At 36.8% G+C, this 22,805-nt stretch overlaps 1 protein-coding gene across 2 annotated transcripts in view; it reads right to left on the bottom strand.

Annotated features, from left to right (window-relative positions):
- DLG5 (discs large MAGUK scaffold protein 5) overlaps positions 1-22,805 on the bottom strand; it is a 123,689-nt gene that overhangs the window by 22,107 nt on the left and 78,777 nt on the right. For both annotated transcript variants that reach the window (XM_067299875.1, XM_013960255.2), the window contains exons 7-17: positions 19,409-19,721; positions 15,390-15,620; positions 13,118-13,302; positions 12,131-12,256; positions 11,196-11,328; positions 8,163-8,290; positions 7,335-7,510; positions 6,741-6,844; positions 5,860-5,952; positions 3,938-4,957; positions 1,028-1,166 (exon numbers count right to left, since the gene is read on the bottom strand). In XM_067299875.1, coding sequence (XP_067155976.1) covers positions 1,028-1,166; positions 3,938-4,957; positions 5,860-5,952; positions 6,741-6,844; positions 7,335-7,510; positions 8,163-8,290; positions 11,196-11,328; positions 12,131-12,256; positions 13,118-13,302; positions 15,390-15,620; positions 19,409-19,721 — 2,648 coding nt within the window. The remainder of the gene's footprint in view (positions 1-1,027; positions 1,167-3,937; positions 4,958-5,859; positions 5,953-6,740; positions 6,845-7,334; positions 7,511-8,162; positions 8,291-11,195; positions 11,329-12,130; positions 12,257-13,117; positions 13,303-15,389; positions 15,621-19,408; positions 19,722-22,805) is intronic.

Below are 22,805 nucleotides of genomic sequence, written 5' to 3'. Positions count from 1 at the left end.
ATGTTCTCTAAGCAACTGCTGAAGGTAACTATGCTAAAGACCGAACAATCTATTTGGCAACAAGTTGACCAGGTCTAATCAAATGCGTCTTGACCAGTTCAAAGTAACTAGCATACAACACCCTAATTAGCTCCTGAAACACACCATTACTCTGTACCAACACGAAACCTGTTGACGCAAACTTCAATACTGCTGACAACTCTGATCAACTAAGAGAACATGTTAACTTCTTTCTGTTTTACCCGAATACATTGATTTGTGTGAGCTACTTGTGATTCTCCTCTTCAACAGCTTAGTAACTCAAGCATGTTGGCATTCAGTCTTTAAATTACGTGGACTAAGATCACAACCAATTTAAGCACTAAAGATACTCAAGGTATTTGATTTCCAGTGGGTAGTACCTACTATGTTGCACTTTCTGAACATCAGATCTTTCCCTGAAAGTATTTCAGAAGTAGAGCATCTAAAACCTGGGATGCCTCCACTTACTGTTCACTTCCAGAAATATTGCAAGTATTATTTGTCTCCCTAATACGTAGGCTACACCACTTCATTCACCACTCACAAAAAACATTCAGTTTCTGAGCAAAGGAAGTTTTTGATGATGCACAAATCCTTCAGCCAGGAGTAGCTTGGGTTCCTTGATAGTTCTTATACAGGTTTCATTTCCTTACAGAACAGCAACAGTCCAGAATCTGAACGGATATTTGACAACAGACCACGGGAATAAATTTTTTGCATCATTTTTGTTCCGGATATAGCGTGACCGATCCCTGATATGGACAGACTACTTTGAACATTCCTGGCAAGTAAATACAATATCTTATCCAATCCCAGGGTAGACGTCCAGAATATAGTAGTCTAGCTCAACTTACTTACTTGATGAAGAAATAAATGAGGGGAATTCTTATAGTTGATATTCAGGATATCAGAAATGAAGAAAGTTCACATCAGAAATATTTCTGACTTGAGCAAAGAGAACCACACTGACACTCCAAGTCCTGTCATCCAAATCACTATCACACACCTGCTGACATGCCTCCAGCATATAAGGAGGAAGGCACAAAGCCATCACTGTGCCTGGTGGAACGCTTTGGTGAATATGGGGCCCATTCCTGTAGGTCTGGAGACAGATGCTCTTCACTTGCTGGAGTATACTTCTGCACCTAAAAAACCCCAGAAATTATAGACAGGTGGAGATTCAGAGAGAAAAAACAACCCAAACTCGTAAGGTAGTAACCAGTTTCAAACTTCCTAGTATCTATTCCAGAGTACTGATCATCTCTTAACATAACAATGCTTGTCACGCCTTCGCTTTACCTGGCAACAATGCTACTCATTTCTATCCCTCCCTCCCCTTTAGGCCAATTTTCAACTTACCTGACCTGCTTTCCTTCAGAATAAAACACCTAGCATTGCAATTGTTGTCTGAAGAAGACCTGCCTAACATTCCAGAAAGTGCTTTCCTCTAAGCCTGTATTTTCAGATATATGTGAAGCAACATCTCTTCAATAGAGTAATTTGGGTTGTGGAACCATCACAAGTTTTGTTCAGTATATTATGAACAGACCCTGCTGAGTTAGGTAACATGAGACTAGCTCAGATACTGACAGTGACGCTAGAGAGCTACAAGTTCAGAACTCAGCATGCAGAATTTACACATTTCAAATGTACAACACAAAGCATGAGATTAAAATAAGTAATATGCTAAAAATAATTACTGAAAAGGTACTTATAGTTCTTATTATAGCAGTATTTCATTAAATGAAGAGTTACTGACAGCACAAAGACAAAAAAAAAAGCGCAAAGATATCCTCTAAGGACCATGACTTGATGGCTGTATAGGTAATTTTTCTATCTACTACCCAGGGATGAAATTCTCTTAAAATTTATCAACTCATACCATAATGTATTTACACAATTAAAAAAGAACAAAAATAAAAAAAACAAAACCATGATACCACCAGATACGGCTACAAGCTCAACTACACAGCATATTCTGTACACATTTTTAATATTATAAAGACTACTTCATTAATGAACACATGCAGACTAGACACTACTCTCAGACATGACCTAACATAGTGGTACTGCACAAAGTCTATTCAACCAGCGAAAAATTTCAGAGTATATAGCTTTCAGAGTTTTTTTGTTTGTTTGTTTTTTTAAGGCATAATACCCTCTTTTACTCTCTGGTCAAGAGCACCTTCAGAATTACAAGGCTCTGCCTGTTTTCTGTAAGGTTGGGGAGAAGTTAGGGGATGAAAAAAAGACCCACAGAACCTATTCCCCATATAACCCTAAAAACAAAATATATCAATATATCAAGTACCCTTAAAAAACAAAATTATATGATTTTCTTCTGCACCATGGATCCACACCTATATGATGTCTGCAGAACACTTGGACAGTATTTAGAATCAACAGTAATACGGCTTCATCAGTGCTTTCCAATTCTCTCAACTAGTGAGTGCCAAAAAACATTCCCTATATTCTAGCTAAGGAATCACACATTTAGGGCCCCACCTACACGTGTCCTTCTCACAACTGGAAACTCTTCCAATATTACCACAAGGATAACCAAGACAACACATGTGTCAAAAGACAACAGCAGGATTTGAATTACTTAGCTTCTTACAGTGCAATTCTTACTCAGAAAGGGACCTTCCTCTTAGCCATATTGCTTCTGAAAAAGTCTGAGGAGTAGTGTGCTGATTTCAATTCCAAAATTAAACCCTTATTTTTCTGTCATTGATAATGCAGATTTTGCTGGACACATTTTAAAAATTGCTGGATGTTTTACAAACTGTTTAAAAAAGTCTATAACTATTTTCTCCTCAAGGCATTAGGGAACATGGAATAAACAATGAAAGTGACTAAAAAAGTCACTCTATTATTATTAAAAATTTGCCAGTTGTTCTCTTATTTTGCAGAGCATGGCCCCAAATCTTGCATTATTTACACTTCAGCTTTGCTGTCTGTATTCCTTCTAAAATTCAGTGAACAGGGTGGGGTTATCCAGGTATAATCAGGTGCAGGGGACAAAGAACATGACACTGAAGTTATTATAAGGCTGATTATATTCAAGCAAAAATAACACTTTTTGAAACTTAACATTTGAGTTGGAAAAAAGTTATGTTTGTCATGTGAGCAAATCTGATATGGTGGACATGAAACGACACTATTTATTATGCCATTTGATATTATCTAGTCAGCTAAACAGATTAGTTTACATAGACCCTGTACAGTGTTTCCTCCACCTATTCTAGCAACAAATAATCCAGTCTCCATAGTGGGGTTGTTTATTCACATATTCTGCCATAGCAGAGTATTTCAAATCATATTCTCATTTCAAACAACACTTTCAAATCATATTCTCATAAACAGTCCATATTTACAGTGTAATGTACCTACCACCCTGTGAACTTCAGGTTAGATTTACAAAGCTATTTAGGCACAAAGACTTACAAAAAACATCAGGGTGAACAGTGTACTTTTCCCCATTAATCTGTAAGAGGAGGTAGGCAACCAATCTGATTTTTTAAAAAGCCCTATTTTCAGCTTTTCTGAAGCTGCCTTTTTTTTTTTTTTTTTTTAAGGCTGTCAAAAAGATGCATAAAAGATCCCTGAACTTTCATCAAGGAGCATAAAAATCCAAAATATGGCTACTAAGCAGAACCCTATTGTTCTGTTTGGTGGCTACCCCCACCTGTTCAGTACTGTAACTCTGTGAATTGCTTTTGTATTTAGTGATAGTGCAAAGTGACAACCTTGGCTGGATGCCCAGTCTGGGGTAGCTTCTTAAGAGACCTGGATTTTCAGAATGGGCTAAGCTTCTCCCTTTATGATAGAAAGCTGGGCACCCAAAACCACAAGTCACTTCTGAAAATACTCATTAAGGTTTCTGGCTTTGTGCTTCAATATATCAAACTTATACCTGGAGTGCAGGATTTGGAATGGACATAGGGGTCATTTTATGCCTCAAAGCAGGAGCTGATTTTGGCCTTGGTCTTTTTATCTCTGGCTCTTCAACTCTTTGAAAGCCAATGTCATCTTCACAGGATTTCCTTGAAGAGAGATGAGTGCAGTCAATTCCTTCCTCCCGATAATAATGTCCAGTGTTCCTACTACGCCCCTTGAGAGTAGCAGAGTCCTGTTTAAGTGCCAAGGAAACTGGAGCTTGGGCAGTGGCTGGGCTGGTGGGTGGTGATCCAGTTGTTACTGTAGACTCTGATGCAGAACTTGTCTGCTGTTTATGCTTAAATTTGATAGAGTCACTTCTCTTAGGAGGAGTTGGAGGAGTTGAAGCCACTTCAGTTTTGGATGGCTGAGGTGAATGGCCTGTCACCTGATTAGGAGAAAGGTACTCCAGTTTGGGAGGAGTTGGTGGTCTTTTGAAAGTATCAGGGTCAAAGATAGATTTCCTTTGCTTTGGCTTTTTGTACACAGAGAACTTCTCCGTTTCTGCTGTTGAGATATTAACCATTACTTTCGGCCAGGTGCCACCACTATGCTTAGCTCCATGTCCTTTGTCAAATATGGTCTCTACCATCATACAGTCAGCTCCCACAGGTTCATAAGGCAGCCTCCTGTTGTCCAAGTCAACAACTCCATAGCCTCGGTCCCCGTATGCCTCTGGATTGAAGGAGTTGAGACTGTGTTCTGAATTACTGTGGCAACTGTGGACTGTATTCCTGCGAGAGTCTGCTCGTAATGTCTTACTAGGGAAAGGTTTGTGATCACAAAATGAACCACTGCCCTGATCGCTCCGGTCCTTTTTGCTATCCATGATGTCTGGATTGAAAATGTCAGTCTGTGTTGAGCTGTTGAGCTTCAGGTTTCTTTTATTTTGGGCTTGTACCTCTGATGTGTGAACTCTACAGTTAGATATTTTTTCTGATTCCTTCAGGTTTTCAAATATATTTTGGCCACTCCAAGATGAACTCTGAGGAAAAACCTAAAGCAAAGAAAAACATGCAATTACCTTATTATTATGGCTGATTTCTGTTTAGTACAAGGCATGTTCTTAGCCTCCCTGATTTACACATCCCTGAATATACACATATAGATACAGTTGGGAAAGGTTTAATAAAAATCTTGTAGATTCAAGACACAGATCATCAGATAAAACGAAGCTGTGAAATACTTTCTGCCACATTTCAAACCAGTTCCAGAAGGACAACTCCACATGGTGGCAGAAGCACAGAACTGACAGCAAAGGGACCTGCATTCCACTTCTACCACTGCTAAGTGATGCTAATAAATCACGCATCATTGCCTGTTTTCCCTCACACATTTTTAAGAAACTAAAAAGATGAAAGGTAAGTTCCGTGAAGCTGGAATTACTACTCACTAAGCCTGTGTGACAGGTCAAATAAAATGGGTTTCTAACCTCAAGAAGCAAAACAGAGTAGTATTTTTGTATCAACGAGCCTGAAAAAGAGAACCTTGTACTTATCTATCATGATAGGCAGAGTTCAGTTTTCTGTGCAACTCCCTCCTGACTAATAGCAAACCTTTCTGTAGTCAGGAGGACAGATTAATTTTTCATGCACAAAACTGCTGGAGCTGTGCAGCAGAAACCAACAACAAAGCTAGGAGTAGTTTCATGTAACCAGTAGACAAATGGGAAAGAAGTAAGAGCAATCAATAAATTTCATTTCCTACCAGATGCCAAATAGCCTTACTTTGGAAAAGAACTATCAAGTGCATGACCAGTGAAATGCATCCAGAAAAAGTCTTGCTTTCAGCAGAGACTTTCCCATATAATGGATTCATTTTTAATGTTTTCTTTCCTTTGCAAATAATAGTTCTGCATAACTTGAGGAAAATCCAGCAAACTTAGCTTCTCCTACTCACCTTCATCAATGACAGGGTAAGGGAATCCCTACAGTTTCGTAGCAAAGCTTCGCATTCAGTCAGTGACTTATTATCTAGTGCAATGCCATTGATCTATACACACACACAAAAAAAACATAATGGACATTCATAAAACAAAGGTAGCAGGTGGGGAACATCTTAAGGTAGTGTCTCCAAGATAGAGAAAACACTAGTTATCACCCTATTTGGATCAAGGCTTCAATATACCTGTGAAATCTGGTTGGTCTTTCCCTGTCCCACTACCCCCTCCCCACCCCAAGCCCATCTCTGCTAACTACAGTTTTGTGACAATACAAAGTACAATTCTATAATTGTTTTTTTACTAGAAATACAGTTTAACCACACTTTTGTTTCACTGCATTAGCCTTTATTCATTCATATATCCACAGTAATTATCTTCTCTTTCACAGCAGTGAACAAGTCAGATCCTTGAAGGTTACAAATGCATACAGGAAAAAGCTTCCCCAGAAGGATGACACCTGTGATGATCATATGATAATTGTCTTTAAAAGACAAGAAACCTTTCATTCATCTGAGGGAGGGTTTTTTTTGAACCAACCTTGCCTATGAAGTATAACAAGATGACAAGTATGATTATGTATCAGCCACATGTGAAGAGTTCAGTCAGTGTCTGTGAAAAACTCCCATATGAACTAAGCATGGCAGGTAACATGCACGTTTTATTAGTCACCCAGCCTACAAACATATTAATTTATAGTAATTATCTAGTGAGTATACAAAAAAAAAATGATATAGTGAAAGTAAAAAAATGAATTGGAAATTTGAAATCCTAAAGAGTAATATGTTTGATAGCACTTATAGCAAAGAAATGACAGAAGAATTGCATTCTTAACACTTACAGCAATTATTCTATCTCCCACAGTAAGGGAACCCTCTTTGGCAGCTGGGCTTCCAGGTACAACAGCAGCAACAAATATTCCATTTTCTAGACTGACTCCACTATCTGAAATCCATAAAATAAACACAAGTTTACTCCTGCAATTCAAATAAGTTGTTCAAACAATCACACATCTGACATCCTGCATGAGAAAAAAAAAATGTAACTACCAAAGTGAATGAGCTCCTTACTGTCTGAAAACCCTTTTAAAGGAATAAAAAAGCAATGCAGAAAAACAGAAGTTTTCAAATATCCTAAAACTTAATACAAACATACAGACTTGGACTGACTAAGGGGTTTTAGACTCCCAACAACACTCCAGAGAAGTGGCTAACTAGAGGCAATTATGGGGAAAAAATACTATACTTATGGAATAAATCCATCATCAATATAACCATTTTTAGTCTGCTAAAAGTAACTAATGAAAATCCCTTTTTAGGAGGTAGTAACAATTTAAGTGGGATTTAAACAAACTCAGAACATGTACCTTTACGTCCATGCCATTTTTGGCTGGACAAACACGTAACATTTACCATCCAGCCTGTACATCCATTACCTTTCTGTCCAGAAACATTGATGTGAAGAGGTGTTATCACTCGCCCACCTAAGGACTTCCTTCTTCGAACCACCATGTTAATAACTCCTCCTCCATTTAGCACAGCTTTTATAACTTGCTTTTTATCCTTATTAGTAAGATCCACATCATTTATCTTCAGCAACCAATCATTCACTCTGGCAGATAAACACAAAGAGGTCAGTGTTATAAGCATACTTGGCTGGGCACAGAAAACACGTAATATTCATAAAAAGGGATGCAACACTGCTGATATCTCAATATGCTAATCCTAAATTATCTGGAGTTCTCCACTCCTGAAGAAGCATGAAATAGCTAAGTGAAAAATCAGGACTCCGAGTCTGCACTTCACTAGTAAAAGTATATCCTACTCAACTGACTGATCACTACTCTCCTTATTTAAAAGTGACTATTTTGACAGAATAGAGTGGTTAAAAACCTCCTATTGACACCGAGAACGGGAACCAGTTTCAAATTATCCCACACACTACTCTCCCTTTCTCCTCCCCAAAATAGGTCACCCTTGCATCTTCCCCAAAATGAAAACAGAAAAGTTTGAAGGGAGGATAAACGGAGTAAGAAAGAGAGGAAACAAAAGACGGAAGAACCATTTCAAACCCTGATGAGTTTCTGTAACACTTTTAGATACTAGTCTTCTCAGCGCAATTTCCCAACCAACATTAAAAAGCTACAGGTAGCCAGTAATAAAAAAGAACTTCAAAAACGGAAACACTGAAAACTTTTTATATGTTCATATTTAGTTTACTAGGATCAAGTAAAAGACAAGTACCTTCCAGAGTAACACCCTACCTTAGCCGACCATCAGCAATACTTCCTTTGTCTACTTTGGTAACAAAGATCCCGCAGTCTCCAGGGAGGTATGGTTCATTCACACCTTCTGCCACATCAAAACCAAGTGCTTTCAAATCCATATCATCCTAACAAATATTATTAAGTGATTAAACTGCAATGGCAGCGATCGTGCCTCTGTCTGTTAACAAGAGGCATTACTGCATGCTTGTACTATGCCCTTGTATTTACGTGGTATCTGTTCTACGTAAGTTCTTGTATTTTGTAAAGTCCCAATTCCATTAGATATTAGGTGCTCTGCTGTATTAAAACAATTTTTTTCCTCACAGATTTAGGCTGAAATAATGCATAAGGAGAACTTCACAGAACAGAAATGGGAGAGAGAGTTAAGACAACATGCATAACCTGTTTTAAATCATGATATTGGATGCTACAGCGTAACGAGAGAACTACAATACCTCAGACATGTCCTAAAGAACAGGCATTGCTCGGGGAAAAAAAAACAAGTAACTTTAAAGGTAAGAAAACAGCATTGTGTCTTGGTGATGCATTCAGAAAGAATTCAGCTTTGATATGGCTAGAGATCAGAAACAAACAGGAACAAAAGCTCTAAATTATGGGGGTCTAAACACTAAATATAGATTTGAAATGATATGCTACCAACACTGGCACAAACCAGATAATCCTGGACAAAAATAGGGATAAACACCTTTAACAAATCAGTCATTGAACCAAACTGGGAAATGCTAATTTAGTCTTCGTTTTGGTAAAAGGGAAGGTCACTGTAGAGAATCTGGTTAAAGAAACTAAACTGTGACCAAGTGACCACAAATTTATATATTATTGTTATTTTCAATTTTAAATAGTACACGCTCATAAAGAGAGCTCTACTTGAGATCAATTGACCAACAGTCTCAGGATATTGAAGGGAGGTACTCAGAACTTAAAATCTAACAGGCAAAACACACAGGGAGCTTGCATCCTAAAACAATAGCAAAAATCAGACTTGTAAAAAAAAAAAAAGGTTCTAGACATGATTTGATAAATAATCCCCTTAAAATCAGAATAGCAAAAACTCTTGAAGCAGTGCAAAACAAGACTGATAAAAGCAGGAGGACAAACATGTGAAAATATGAATATTTACCAGAAACTGAATTGATCTAAACCTTCCAAAAATATACTCAAATCAATACCACATGATTTTTCAAAGTGTTCTATATAAGTAAAAAGCGGATAGGGAAAAGGGTGGGTCTGCCATAATAAAAGATGGCATAGAGATCAAAATATCTCTGCATAGCCTCAAAGCTAAGTGAGTGTTACTTCACTCAGTTTTGAGCTGAGTGATTACGTAGAACATGAGCATAAGCAGACAGCTGAGGCTGAAGCAAAAATAAAAGGATTTAAATTTAGTGGACTCAGTCTCCATCCTGGAATTCAAATGCTAGTATGTCAGCAAGGATTTCTCTGTAGGTCTATCAGAGACAGCACAGTATTATCAGTATAGTTTGATAACAGCAAGTGTAACCTTTATACTCAGGAAAAGTATATTCAATTGACTTAAAGTTTATGCACTTGATCTCAGTATTGCAAACATTTAGAACAAATTTTGAAGTAAAAAATAACCAAATAAGCACACATGAATGGAAAATTCATCAGGACGCAATATGTTTACTTAAGGTACAGCATATGCTAGAAATAACTACTTTTCCAAATAAGGGAAATGTGAAGTTATTGGTTATCAGTTAAAATGGAGAAAATAGCAACACACGAAATGTAAAATGACGAAGGAGCTGGTGAAAAGAAATGAAAAAGCTTAGTGAAAGGGGAATTGTAATCCTGGAAAGAACTTACAGGCAGTATTCCTGATGGATCAGTATTAGTATCTATTTAACACAGTCTATTCAATAATGAGCTTAGAATAAAAAATTGCAAAGTGTTAATGATTCTGTTTGATTGAACTGTCAGAACACAGAGCAGAAGAGCAGAAAAAGGAAATGGATGACTTCAAGTATTGCAGTAATAAAAGGAATGTAATTTGAGAGCATTAAATTGCAAACTTGGTCATTCAGAAGTCAGCAAGTAATTGTCATATGTGTAGAACCTGTTGTAAATGAAAGAGGATCTGGAAGACCACCTGTGTGTTCTACATGGCCAAAAAGGACTATTAGCAATGTGACACATCAGCCAAAATTTTCAAGTAGAAAAGCATACAAGGCTTGCATTCAAAGTAGGGAAATACAAATTCCTAAACTAGAACGAAGAAAAATAAAATCAAATGGAGAAAGGTTATACTATGATAATGAAGGGATATCGACATTATCTGGAAAGCTGAACAAAAGAACGTATCATGGAAAAACAGAAAAGGGACTGAACTGCTCTCTACAAACAAGCAAGGAAGATGAAAGGAGAGGCTAAAGCTGAAAGAATGTTGGTAACGCTGAAGGACAGTAAAAAATAAATATAGATTTGTCATGAATAAATACCTCAAATACTTGAATATTTTTTACCACAAAATCTGAGCAAAAATAGGAAAAAATATCTGTATGAAAAAACTTGACTACTTTATGCAGAGGTAAGTGATTTGCTTGTAAGAGTAGAGAACTAAGCTCCGATGTCAGTGTTTCCATTCAGTCTTAGCTTTCTGCTGCCTTAGCACTGCCATTTCTGTGATGAATCACTTGCATTTTAAGAACACTTACTTTAATTTTAAGAACACTTAACATTTAACTTATCAGAACATTTTTATAGTACATGGACTCAGGTAACTTGCAAACTTAGACAAACTATTTTTATTTATACTTATTAAGAAGAAAAGGACAAAGCCTGTGTACTAACGACTTGTTTTTCTGAAATACATCTAGATGATATGGTACTTACTTCAAATATGTTTGTGGTTCCTAGCACAACAGAAATAGAAAATTAAGAATACACAGATTAAACAGCATTATTTTTATCATATATAGTATTAGGGGTATTATAATTAACTATCAGGCAATCCAATATATAAGACGAGAGTTAGTATCTTTGACTTACTCTGTCTTTTTCAAATTCTACCACTTCTGTTTCCCACTCCAGAGAATCCGTATCTATGGCCGAGTCATGGGAACTATGGGCCATTAACTGACGAAATCTGGCCTCCTTTTCCAATTGATTCTCCATCTTCTCTCTAGGGAAAGAAAACAGCTCTTTATAGACACAGACTAACCCTTTTAAATAAAATTATGTATAATGATATATCTGTTGTATATAACATTATATGTTATTTTTATTATATATATAAATGTATTTTATATATTATATATGTTTAAATAAAATGATGTATAATGTTATCACTGGGAGATCCTTATATTTTATTTTCCAACTCAAAAACCCAGGCTGTGACAAAAATTTGCCCTATTCTTCCATCTTCCCAATATTCTTGGGCTGCTCTCAAATAGTCTTTTTTGTTTTCTAAATATTGTGCTAACTTTTTCTTACATTTTTTGCATTACTTTTACATGGTTAAAGTGCACAACTAGGTTCCTAAAATGCCTGTCACAAAACACATCTAATTTTACCCTTAGATGAGCTGCATCAGTATGCTCAGGAGAAGTGGGGCATGATAAATACTGAAAGGAAAATCTCTTCCACAACCCATAAAGATCACATGTGATGCACATTTGCTTTATGTTCCTAAACCAGTGAGAATACAGTTGAGATGAACTAAGTTGCTATTCATCTGACTTCAGCCACTGATGCAATCCTGTATTGCATCAGTGCATCTTCACAGTACGATAACTTGAGCAATAACTAAAAATAAATAAATAAATAAATAAATAAATAAAGCGGTGTTCCCATACACAAGGTCCTGAATGCCTGCTGCCCATAGCTATAATGACACATGGTTCACTCATGGACACAGCTAACAGAGTAAAGTTTTGGACGATTTCTTAACAATTCCATGCAGTTGGATCATTTCTGTAACGTACTTCAGCTCCTTCAGTTCACGCACAGCATCGTTCTTCTGCTTTCTCATATCATCCAGATTGCGAAGAGCTTCAGCCAAGTCACTCACAGCCCGGTCTCTCTCCCTCCTTAAGTTGTCACACAAAGTCCTTTAAAAGCAAAAGTTGTTTAGAAAAAATTACTTAAAACTGTATCTAAGTAACAAACCAATTTTACCACGCTGTACTCCTTGATGCAGTGGAAAGCAGTTTCAAAAGATATCTCAAAAAAAATCATGTATGCATCACAAAGACTCAGTGATTTTTTTTTTTTTTTTTTTTAAGTTTTAACTCGGGAAATAGTAATTCTACCTTCTAAGATCAGCTTCCACCTAAGAATGTAAGAGCACCTAATGTGTTACACTAACAAATTAAGCCATCTCTGGACACTGCTGTAAAATTGTTGCATTGTGTCTACTTTTACTCATAAGGATGACAAAGGAAAATAATACTTATGCTAGGTCTTAAGGAGAGTTTGTCAAGGTAACAAACTTTCTTCTTCATCCATTTCCAAAACTTTATTTTTACTTACACTCTTTAGGCTAGCAGAAAAAAACCTGATTATGTATTCTCCCTTTGTACCTTCCATGTGTCTAACAGCAAATATGTTGGATACTTTATACAAAGGTCCACACAGGTAAGAATTATTTGCAGGACTATGGCTATATCAGAACTAGGTACATCACGCCTAGAAGGCGTAAGTTGTTGTTCTTCTGTAGCAGTGCTGGCAGACTCTTAAGGAGTTTTTACCAGAGACACATTATGGGGACGAAAGCACAAACGAAGCAAAATGTCTTGGAAAGTGCCCTCAACATTAAAAAGAAAAAAAAAAATTACCATGTGATTTAACTAATTCAGAAGTCCCAACAAGTTGAAAAAAATGCTAACAAAAATCCATCAAATTCTACAATTACATTAACTGCACACAAGGTATTACAAAGAACACTCATGTATCATCTAACATTTGTTTACCGTATACTTTCTCTTTCTGCAACAATCTTATCCCGCTCTTGAAAGGCCCAATCTCTCCTACACTTGGCTACTTCTGCTTCCTGGACAGCTTCCTTTAGTTCTTGTGACATAGCCTCATATTGTTTCCGAAGCATTTCAATTTCTTTGTTTGCTCTTTCTATGTCTAGGGTGGCAGAATCTTGTATCTAGGAGTTAAAAAACATATAGGTAACTATTTTAGGCACAATTTTTAGGTAAGTATGCACATTAGCCTTTACGATATGTTTGTTACCTGAAGTACCAAATTCTCAGGTTTTTCATGAAAATTTCCACTTGCTCAAAAAAACTCATCTAAATGGCAACTTTGGGTAAAAAACAAACAACCCCTCCCCACACACACACACAAAATCTGCTGTAATATATTTTATTCAAAGGGCACACAATGTTGTGGGAGCATGACCTACACAAACAAGAATCCTCATTTCAAAATAACATCAGCGTACATTCTGTGTTTTAGAGATCACACTCCATGCTTATATCCTGTTCTGCTTAGCAGACAAAAAAACAATAAAAACACATTTAAGCATATTTAAAAGTAAGATACTATTATGAGCAGTTATAGTACAGATTTTCTGCATTAATGTCTGTTATTTACCCTGGGACAGACAGACGTACAGGTTTACAAAATAGACTTGTGATTCTCACAAGTCCCTAATTTCCAAAGCAGAGCCATGTAATTCCAAAAAACTTTTGTTTAAACATTTCTGAATTTAGATAAGAATTATGTTTCTTCTTAAATTAACTTGCTCCATTGACATTCTGTTTTGAACAAAAGCAATGAAAACAACACAGATACACAGAGAATACTTCAAGCTTGCATTACAAGGAGCACAAGCCAACTACAGTGGTACAGCCCACCACAAAGATCTTGCAAACAATTGTGTGGTTAGCCTCAATTATATAAACCAATCTCAAATATATGACTAGACTTCAAATTTGAGTAAAGATGAGCTTTGAAGATGTGTTTTTAAGATCTGAATGCATGTTTATCAATAAAGAGAGTCTGTACTGTCAGGATTAATACTCTTAAAAGGCACTTATCCCTAAACAGGACCCATTAACATTCAAAATGTGAGAGCACTGGCCCATAAACCCCAGGTTTACATTCTGACCTCAACATTCAAAAACAAAAATTGTAACAAATAAGGCCAAACAAAGGCTACAAAAAGTCATGTCTGGCCTTTTGATTTGTGATTTCATTTCCAAGGACCATGTCTCTCCTCTTTCAGTTCAATGGAGGAAAACAAACAAAGCCCTCAAATCAACAGATATTTAAATTTGATGCATCTATTTTGATTTGGAATTTATGGAAGGTGAGCATCTGAACAGGTCCACTGTTAAGTCACATAAGAGTTTACCCAAGCTCATTCGGGTCCCTTGAGAAAAGCGGAAGTTTCCAAGATGCCAGTGATTTGGCCATGAAAAGTCAAACACAATAAAATACTTCTGCCCAATACAACTGAAAATGCAGTTTAATTGCTTCCCCAGATACTCATTCAGGATTAGCAAATTGGCACAAGTAAGGAAAATAATGTTTTTGTGTTGGTAAAGAGATTATTAATAAAAAGAGAATGAATATTTTGTGAGAAAATACTGAAATAGCTAATTCCGTAACAAACGAATTTATATTCCAAGTTATTTCATAAGCATACAAGTAGTGATACTATATCATATTAACATACATGTAATCATTATGTAGTTGTATATGGATTGATAGGTTTAATATCTCATGCAAAATGAGCACCAATAAGTCTGCACAATGGTAAGAATGTTACTACTTATGTAGAGATTACCATAAATCAGAATAGCATGTTTATACTGAAAACATGCACGGATTAGAAAAATTTATAATCACACTTCAAGTAATTTCCTCTGGGGAGAGTTAGAAGTAACTAACATCCCACGCAGGTCACAGGCGTGAACAGCACACACAGAGAGCAAAAAGCCTACCAGCAGAAGGCAATGAACTGCCTAGTCACCTGCTGCATTATGATATTTTATTTGCCATTTATTTTCACAGACAGAAACTTAATATGAAACATGACTGAATTTGTTTCTAAGAAGAAATCTGGTCACTATTTCTCAATATTTCTTTATATTTATATACAAGTATTCTAGAGTGACCCCGGGGGGCGGGGGGAAACCCTATGCACCCTGACCTTTAACAAGCCTCTTGAAAATAATTGACCCCCTGAAGCTAGGGATGAAAAGTCATTTATGAAACTTGCAATACCTGGCGGGCTTGGTAATATTCCCTTAGAAGATGGTCTCTCTGGATGATAGCTTCTGTTCTCTCTTTCCTGGCAACATCTCTTTCTTCCTTCACGGTCTCGATATCCTTGCAAGCTTGATCAAGTTCCTTCTGTGCCTCAGCTTTGTCCTTCACCTCATGACAGTACTTTTCCAGCAACTCATTCCTCTCACAAATTGCTCGATCCCGTTCCACTAGAGCTGAATTTAGCTCCTAAAACAAGATGCATTTTTTGCAGTATGTTAAGTACAGAAGGAAATAGTTCATCTTTCCAACTGGATACACATTGACACCTTAAAAACCTACAGATACCACTGATGTTCTGCAAAATGGGAGTGTAACAGAACTGTGCACACATATACAGGTAAGTGCTAGCTAAGAATATTAAATGTGGCATTAAAGATATCACGACATCACCTTAGCATAGTGGTGTCAAAACTAACTAAGAACCTAGGAGCGCTCACAGTTTTGAGGAGCCTAAATGAGGGACAAATATTGCAGTCATCAGCATTAACCAGTCAGGCCTGGTCCTCTAAAAAAAAGACTTTAAATATGGCAAATGCTAACAATATATTGTGAAAGTTTTTAAAGCAACTACCTTGATTTTACAGAACAGAAATAATGTTGACAGCCTAGACACATGAGCATCTCATAGCTTCACCACTAGTTTTAAAAGGACATTAGTGTCACATGCCAGTAAGATACCAATGAATGCTGCAAAGATAAAAAACACAATATGCCATAAAACAGAATTATAGTACATTTTACTAAATATGGAGTCCAACTGCATCATACCCCCCCAAAAAAAAGGGAAAATTCAGTTCTAAAATACAAGTTAGTCTTTTAAAACAGTTTAAATTAGACTGACTTTAACCACAATTTTCTTTCTCCTCCTCTCTTGCTCAACTTTCCCCTCCTATGAGTAAAAAAAGAATTGTTCAAGCTTCCACTGACAATTCTTGAGGAACCGCTTCAAGACATTTAACAGCAATTGTCTGACTGATTACAGGCTCCAAAAAGACTTTCATTCATGCCTCAAAAGCATACCTTAGTGAGAGAAAAAGACCTGAAATGCAGAATATCCCTATGGAGCAGTCCTAACAAGTTTAAATAAGCACACAGCTAATAGGCTCTTGGGGAAATAAATACCACTCAATGTGGATGATAATCAGCTTTCTAAGACAAGGGAACTATAGATTTCAATGTGCTGTTCTGTTGAATACTATATTAATATATCAAAAAGCTAAAGCAATTATAGAAAATGAAAAGAACTATCCAGCGAAATACTTAGAGCTTCAAAAACAAACAAACAAAAAAATCCAATCGTAAGTCTCTAAATCAGAGTAACATTTTCAGAGCAAGAGAGGGAACAAAATGCAGCTGGCAATGCACAAAACAGCCTAGAAAAGAAATACCAAACTGCCATTCCTGAGCTTCTGCACAGAATGGGACATTGACTGACACCGATGTCTTGCACACAGCAACATGCCTATCAAAACGATTCCACACAACAAGGAAGATGCGCTTGAAGTGGTGCATGCATCCCATGACTGACTTGCAGAGTTATTTGATGCAACTGTGCAGGAGTGGTGGTAAAATATATTTTAATGTCTTCCTCTAAGGAATAAGGCATTAACACAGTTGAATTTCAGGCCACTGATCTTCGGGATGGTCCAACCACTTAATAATATTCAGCCAATGACTATTAAGAGGTCCTTCTACATACAGACAACTCTTTTCTAGGCGGAAACTATTGATGTTTGGATTTGAAAAGGATTATTAAAGACAGCCATCATCTGAAAAGCAAAAGAAGGAAAGGGTCCAAATACTTAAAATATAAAGACATTACGTCAAAAGCTAACTCCTACTTTACTCTGCAGTTTGCAAGGAATGAAATTGAACATTTAGAGCATGAAAGACAACTGCATTTTGCTATACTAACATCACTCTTTTCTGAGTTATGACATCTAATTAGGGCTTCTATGGCTGTTAATACGGTCACAGAACTGTTTTAAAATGGACAATTTTGTGCTGGAGAAAAGTATCAGAAACAATGACTCACTTTGCGAACTTTAAACATATCAGTGAATCCCAATTATCAAAGCACTCAAGATTTTTGTTAACATCACTAAAAGCTTCAGTTGCTCAGTACCTTCGAAAAGAGATTCCTAACCCATCTGATGAAAACACGTTTCAGTACAGAAAGCAACTTCTTACATGACTTAACTATAGTCTGTATAGAAAGTGCGTTCAGATGAATGTATGCACAACTTGCACCACAATATTAAGTCTTCTCCAGCATGCAGCAGAGAAAAAAAAGTCACCACAGTATCAGGGCAGAGGAAAAATTCTCAGAAAGCCATTCATTAAATGAGAACTTAAAATACTTCAAAATGATTGGGAAAAAAAAACAGGTATTGCTACAGGGTATTCCAGCATCCTCAACATAAACTCTGAATAAGAGCAGTCATTGCCTTTAGCAGTCAGTAGTAAAATTCGTCTTCTGTGACATTTGCACAAAATTATGGCATGACAGCACAAAATAAGGGGCTGTTTGGTGTTGATTAGAACAGATACTGTTTAGAAATAGCACAGTGCTTTGGTTTGAAGAGCTATTCTGAGTTTGTGAAGTATCAGCAGATCATCTTTGTCTAGACAGGGACATGGACTGTACCAACACGGAAGTAAAGATTGTTAACACTGTCTGCCTCTGCACCATTCAAAATTACTCTCTATTTTGCAGTAAGAGGATCCTTAAAATCCCAGGCCTGCAGCACCTTGGCCAAAATCCTTGCTGAAAAGTTATGCTGCACACCTGGTAAACAAATTACCACCCTGCAGCTTTTATTTGGAAACATGCTACTAAAATGGTAAGCATAGCAACTAAGCAACTAAGATGTTACTTCTGCTAATATTTAAATTAAAAACTAAACACTCTCATTATCTGCAATCAAACTAAAGATACAGCAAGTCTGCAGACAACAGAACTAACATTTGTAGCAGCGATGATAAGAATTCTTAGGTTTGAGGGTAGTTCTCAAATTTGAATATAGTACAAGAACAGCATATAGGATAAAACACAGCATATTATTAGACATAGGTTTGAAACAACCTCACTCATTGCAGAGGCTAAATCACTTAGCTGGCAAGCATGCAGGGTTGAAAGCTTTGAATCTTTAAAGCCAGAAGTTATTCTAAAAAATACTAGGGCCATATGTCATAATCCACATTATGTGTTTAAACAAAGCTCCACAGCTTAATTATTCATAAAGGGTATTTTGTTCAGTTGTAACAGTATGAAAAAAGTAAACTGTGATTTATAGGCAATGGAATACATTTGCTTGATCTATTTCATGCTAAAAGAAGTATTTGCAAACAAAAGTCAAGTGAATGCATTTCAGCTGAAATGAAACTGAGCAGCAAGATGCATTATAGGAATGTAAACTGTACTGATGTAAATTGTAGTGATGTAAACTTTTCAAAAATATACTGTTGAAAGATACAAAGTTCTAGTTTAACACACTCTCTCAAGCATGCCTCAGTTCTAGTGAAAAAAAATCTTCAAAATATCCTTGTTAACTTTAGAAAAAGGCAGAACAAGTGCAAATGAGTAAGAACATGCATGTAAGCAGGGGCTTTGCATTAATACTTGAGAATCTATTTTATCATGTAACTTAAGTCATAATGGATAGTATCCAGTGGTTCTCATAGTGGTTAAAAGTTAAAAATAACAAATATTTAGAGCTTTGCTGTTACAGAGGCCATTACTTGCAAAAGCATAAAAGAATGACTCAGTAAAGGGAGGATTTATAATGAGCAGAATAATGTCAAGAGAATAACAAATTTCATCTGACAGGTACTCTATTACAACATGGAAATGTAATAATTGATAGTAAAGACTGCTATAGGAAAACATGGAATTTCCTATTTACATAAATTTCTGATCCTAGAGTCAGTAATACATACTCATTTCCTTCACCACCAAAATGCTTGGTTAGTACCTGTCTTAAAGCTTCCATCTCTTCACTAGCCACTCGCTTCTCGGAGGAAGTGTTCTTCAGTTTGGACTCTGCAAGCTCCAGCTCTGTTTGAAGCTTATCTACCTCTTTGATTACTTGATCTCTCTCGCTCATTATGAGGCGGTATTCATTGAAAACGGAGTCCCTTTCTTCCTTGTACTTTTCTGCATCCTTTGTTGCTTTCAGCTGCATTGTTTTGAACCTTGTCACCTCTGACTGTAATCGTTCCATTTCTCTCTGCAACTCTTTGTTTTGTGCTGTGGCATTGCTTAGTTCCTGCTGTACTGACTCAAACCTAAAAACAAGCAGAAAAGCCAACAAGAGACTTATTCTCCATTTTCCTTCTTCATACTGTAAGGATTTGCCTGGACAATCGAAACTATCCACTGGTACACCATACAACTACGGAGGACATCTCAGACAGTGTATTCTCAGTGCTGCAGAATAAAAAAAATTAGACTGATTATTGCTTTGAAGTCTCAAAGTTTGGAAGAAGAGAACCTGCTTGAGGAACTAAGACAGAAAAATTTAGAATAATTTAGAATTAGTTTTGCTGTTAAAAGTAGATTTCTATTAAATTATTCAACAAGGAATACAAAAATACTGCCATCATTTAATAGCATGACCTCAACCTGATTTACTGTGTTGAGCTCTGATCATCTTACAAGGTTCTCCTTCCCCCCTCACTTCAACACACACGGCCAGAAGGAAAACAACCTAGGAATCAGAAAAAAAGCAAAGAATGACTTTCCTTATGACCAGATATGAAAAGATGAGGACTGGACAGGTTACAAGAGAGGAAAAAAAAAAAGTGTGCTTATGGTATAAAAGCAAAGACAATGGAACTAAAACAGGTAATTCAGACATTCATTTCCATTAATAGGGCATCCAACAAATCTTAAATGCAAAATACTTTAAACTGTCAAAATATTTTTTAAAGTGTAAAACATTAAAACCGTACGTACTTTAGCAACACAACCTATGTGTATGGCATGATTATAAAAGAACATAGAAAGTTTGATTTCTTTACAAGCACTAACTTTTGTATTTATCTTTTATTTTATGTGGCAATACATTTTTGAAAGTGAGAATATATATCCCATATCCAAGTTCACAATTAGGTTTGAAAAGGAACTTCTCCTGAGAGTTATGCTCTTCTGTAATTTGACACTAATGTTTCCTTACATTGTTTTTTTTTTTTTTTAAGAAGGCCCAAGTAAAAGCCATTGTACCTAAACTGATGGACTTATAGGGTCTCATCCAGAATTTCAATGCCCCAAAACCTCTGGCATACTTTGTCCTCTCTCACGCACACATTTCATACTGCTTAGATGTGATTCTTGGTTAATCCAGCACACTGTGCGACCTTTCCTGAAAGAGAGCTGTATACCCAATTTCAAGTATTTCCTTGAGAGCCTCAGCGAATTCAAAGCATTGCCATAGCATTACTGAGGCATCTGCCAGTAATTTCAAAAGCATCTCCCTGCTCCATTCGGGAGATTTTTTCAGTCTAACATATCAGGCTGGCAGCACAGAAGACCTAAAGTATTATGAGCTGTATTTCTTTCTTTACAGAACAGCAAGCATGAAGGTAAGAATATACTACAGGATATATATAAGAATATACCAGAAGCCTAGGAAAGACACTTGGCAAAACATAACCCCACTGCCATACAGGAACCCAACCACATTTACAAACTATTTGGGAAATGGAGCAGGGGTCAAGTCAAGGACAACACTGGGAGGATATGAGGGAAGAGGGGAGGGGAGAGAGAATTAAGGCAATGTTAGCCAAACACAAAAAAGTAATGAGGAAAGAAGAAAAAAGATAATAAGCATAGTGGAGCAGGGAAAAATACCACTGCCTTTAGGGAAGTGACTGCAGAAAGAAGGGAAAGTCTCTACCATGGGGAGACATTCATATTAAATCCAGGCCAAGGAGGAAACCTGGGGGCAAAGTTCCAGCTGCAACCCCTGGTTCACCCCTGCCCTCGCATTGCCTCCTCAGGAGGATGGCCAGGCAGCTGGGTCACATTTGCACAGACGTTTTCTGTAGGGGCAGCCAATTCCTAGCCGCTGCTATGAAAGAGAATAGCTTCGTAAGTGGCACCCCGTACTTAAGAGACCCCTCACCAGGAAGGACTACCTGCCTGGTTGGCAATGCGGTTGCCAACTAGAGCAGATTTGTTGGAGTGCCATCGCCTACATTCAAAACGCAGAGTACCACATTTAAATTTGGGGTTAGTACATATGGATTCAGTAGCAGGTATAGCTGATTTAATCTTCAAAATATTTACCAGCTAAATCATCTTGGACGCATTCTTATGCTGTGTATTACTGTGACAGTTTTACAGATAAAGAAAATCTATTGTATTTTTTAGGATCAAAGATTCATTCAAAATGGCCACCATGCAAGTCTTGCTCTTCTTACCCTCTCTAAAAGCAATTTGGGCTGTATTTAATCTCAGTCTTAATAAAAAACACAGTGCTGAAATTTTTCACTGGTTCATCTTTAAGCTGCAAGTTGGTTGAATGTTGTATCCTGAAAAATGAATTTTGAGAAATATACACAGCTGAAACATTTTTAAAAGGTTTTGGGCTTAGTAGTCAATCACCCAAATTAATGCATGCTTGGTTATGAAGAAAGATGTAAAACGTAGGACAGACTGAATTTCTGTAACTGGAAACTAGTAAAAAAAGTCCAGACCAAAAGCCAACCAAACAAAAAACAAAAGTTACTGAAGCCCAGTTATGCTACCTGGGTTGGATCTATGGCTCACAGGAACAAGGATACCTTTCTTGAAATTCTTAAAACCAACATTTGCTCAATATCAAACCATACCACAATCTTGCACAACAGATCTTGCTTAACAACCTCTATTTCTTCTTGAGGGCTTATAGCAATTATACATTATTAACCTTGAAAAAACTAATTTGTGTGTCAGGACATTATGCAAATCCCCAGCCAAGGATGACTAAAATTTAAATACAGCTCAGGGTATAAAAATATAATTCCTCTTAAGAAGGGGGGCCTATCAGACAAGGCTGTAATACAAATATGTCATGCTTCTGAGTGCACTAGCACAGTTCCAGCACTTCTTATTAAGTATGTTAGCTTTCCCTCACTTTCAGGAATCCCGTCAGTCTTTTTAAGTGGCATAACTACACTCTCTCAAATCTTTTTAAAATTTAGATGTATTACAACTTCATGCATGCTATAAATGTGTATACTATTATCTATGCTCTATTTCAGTTTTGAAAAATACTACAGGTCTATGAATGCAGAAGTAAACATGCTTTTTTGGCTGAGAGCGCTGTATGGTTATCCCTAACCTACAGCCATGAAAACATTCCCAACATACCCATGGAGGCTCTTCAG

The sequence above is a fragment of the Apteryx mantelli genome, chromosome 7 (genome assembly GCF_036417845.1).
Source record: "Apteryx mantelli isolate bAptMan1 chromosome 7, bAptMan1.hap1, whole genome shotgun sequence".
Taxonomy (NCBI): domain Eukaryota; kingdom Metazoa; phylum Chordata; class Aves; order Apterygiformes; family Apterygidae; genus Apteryx; species Apteryx mantelli.
This window is presented reverse-complemented; position numbering and strand designations above follow the sequence as displayed.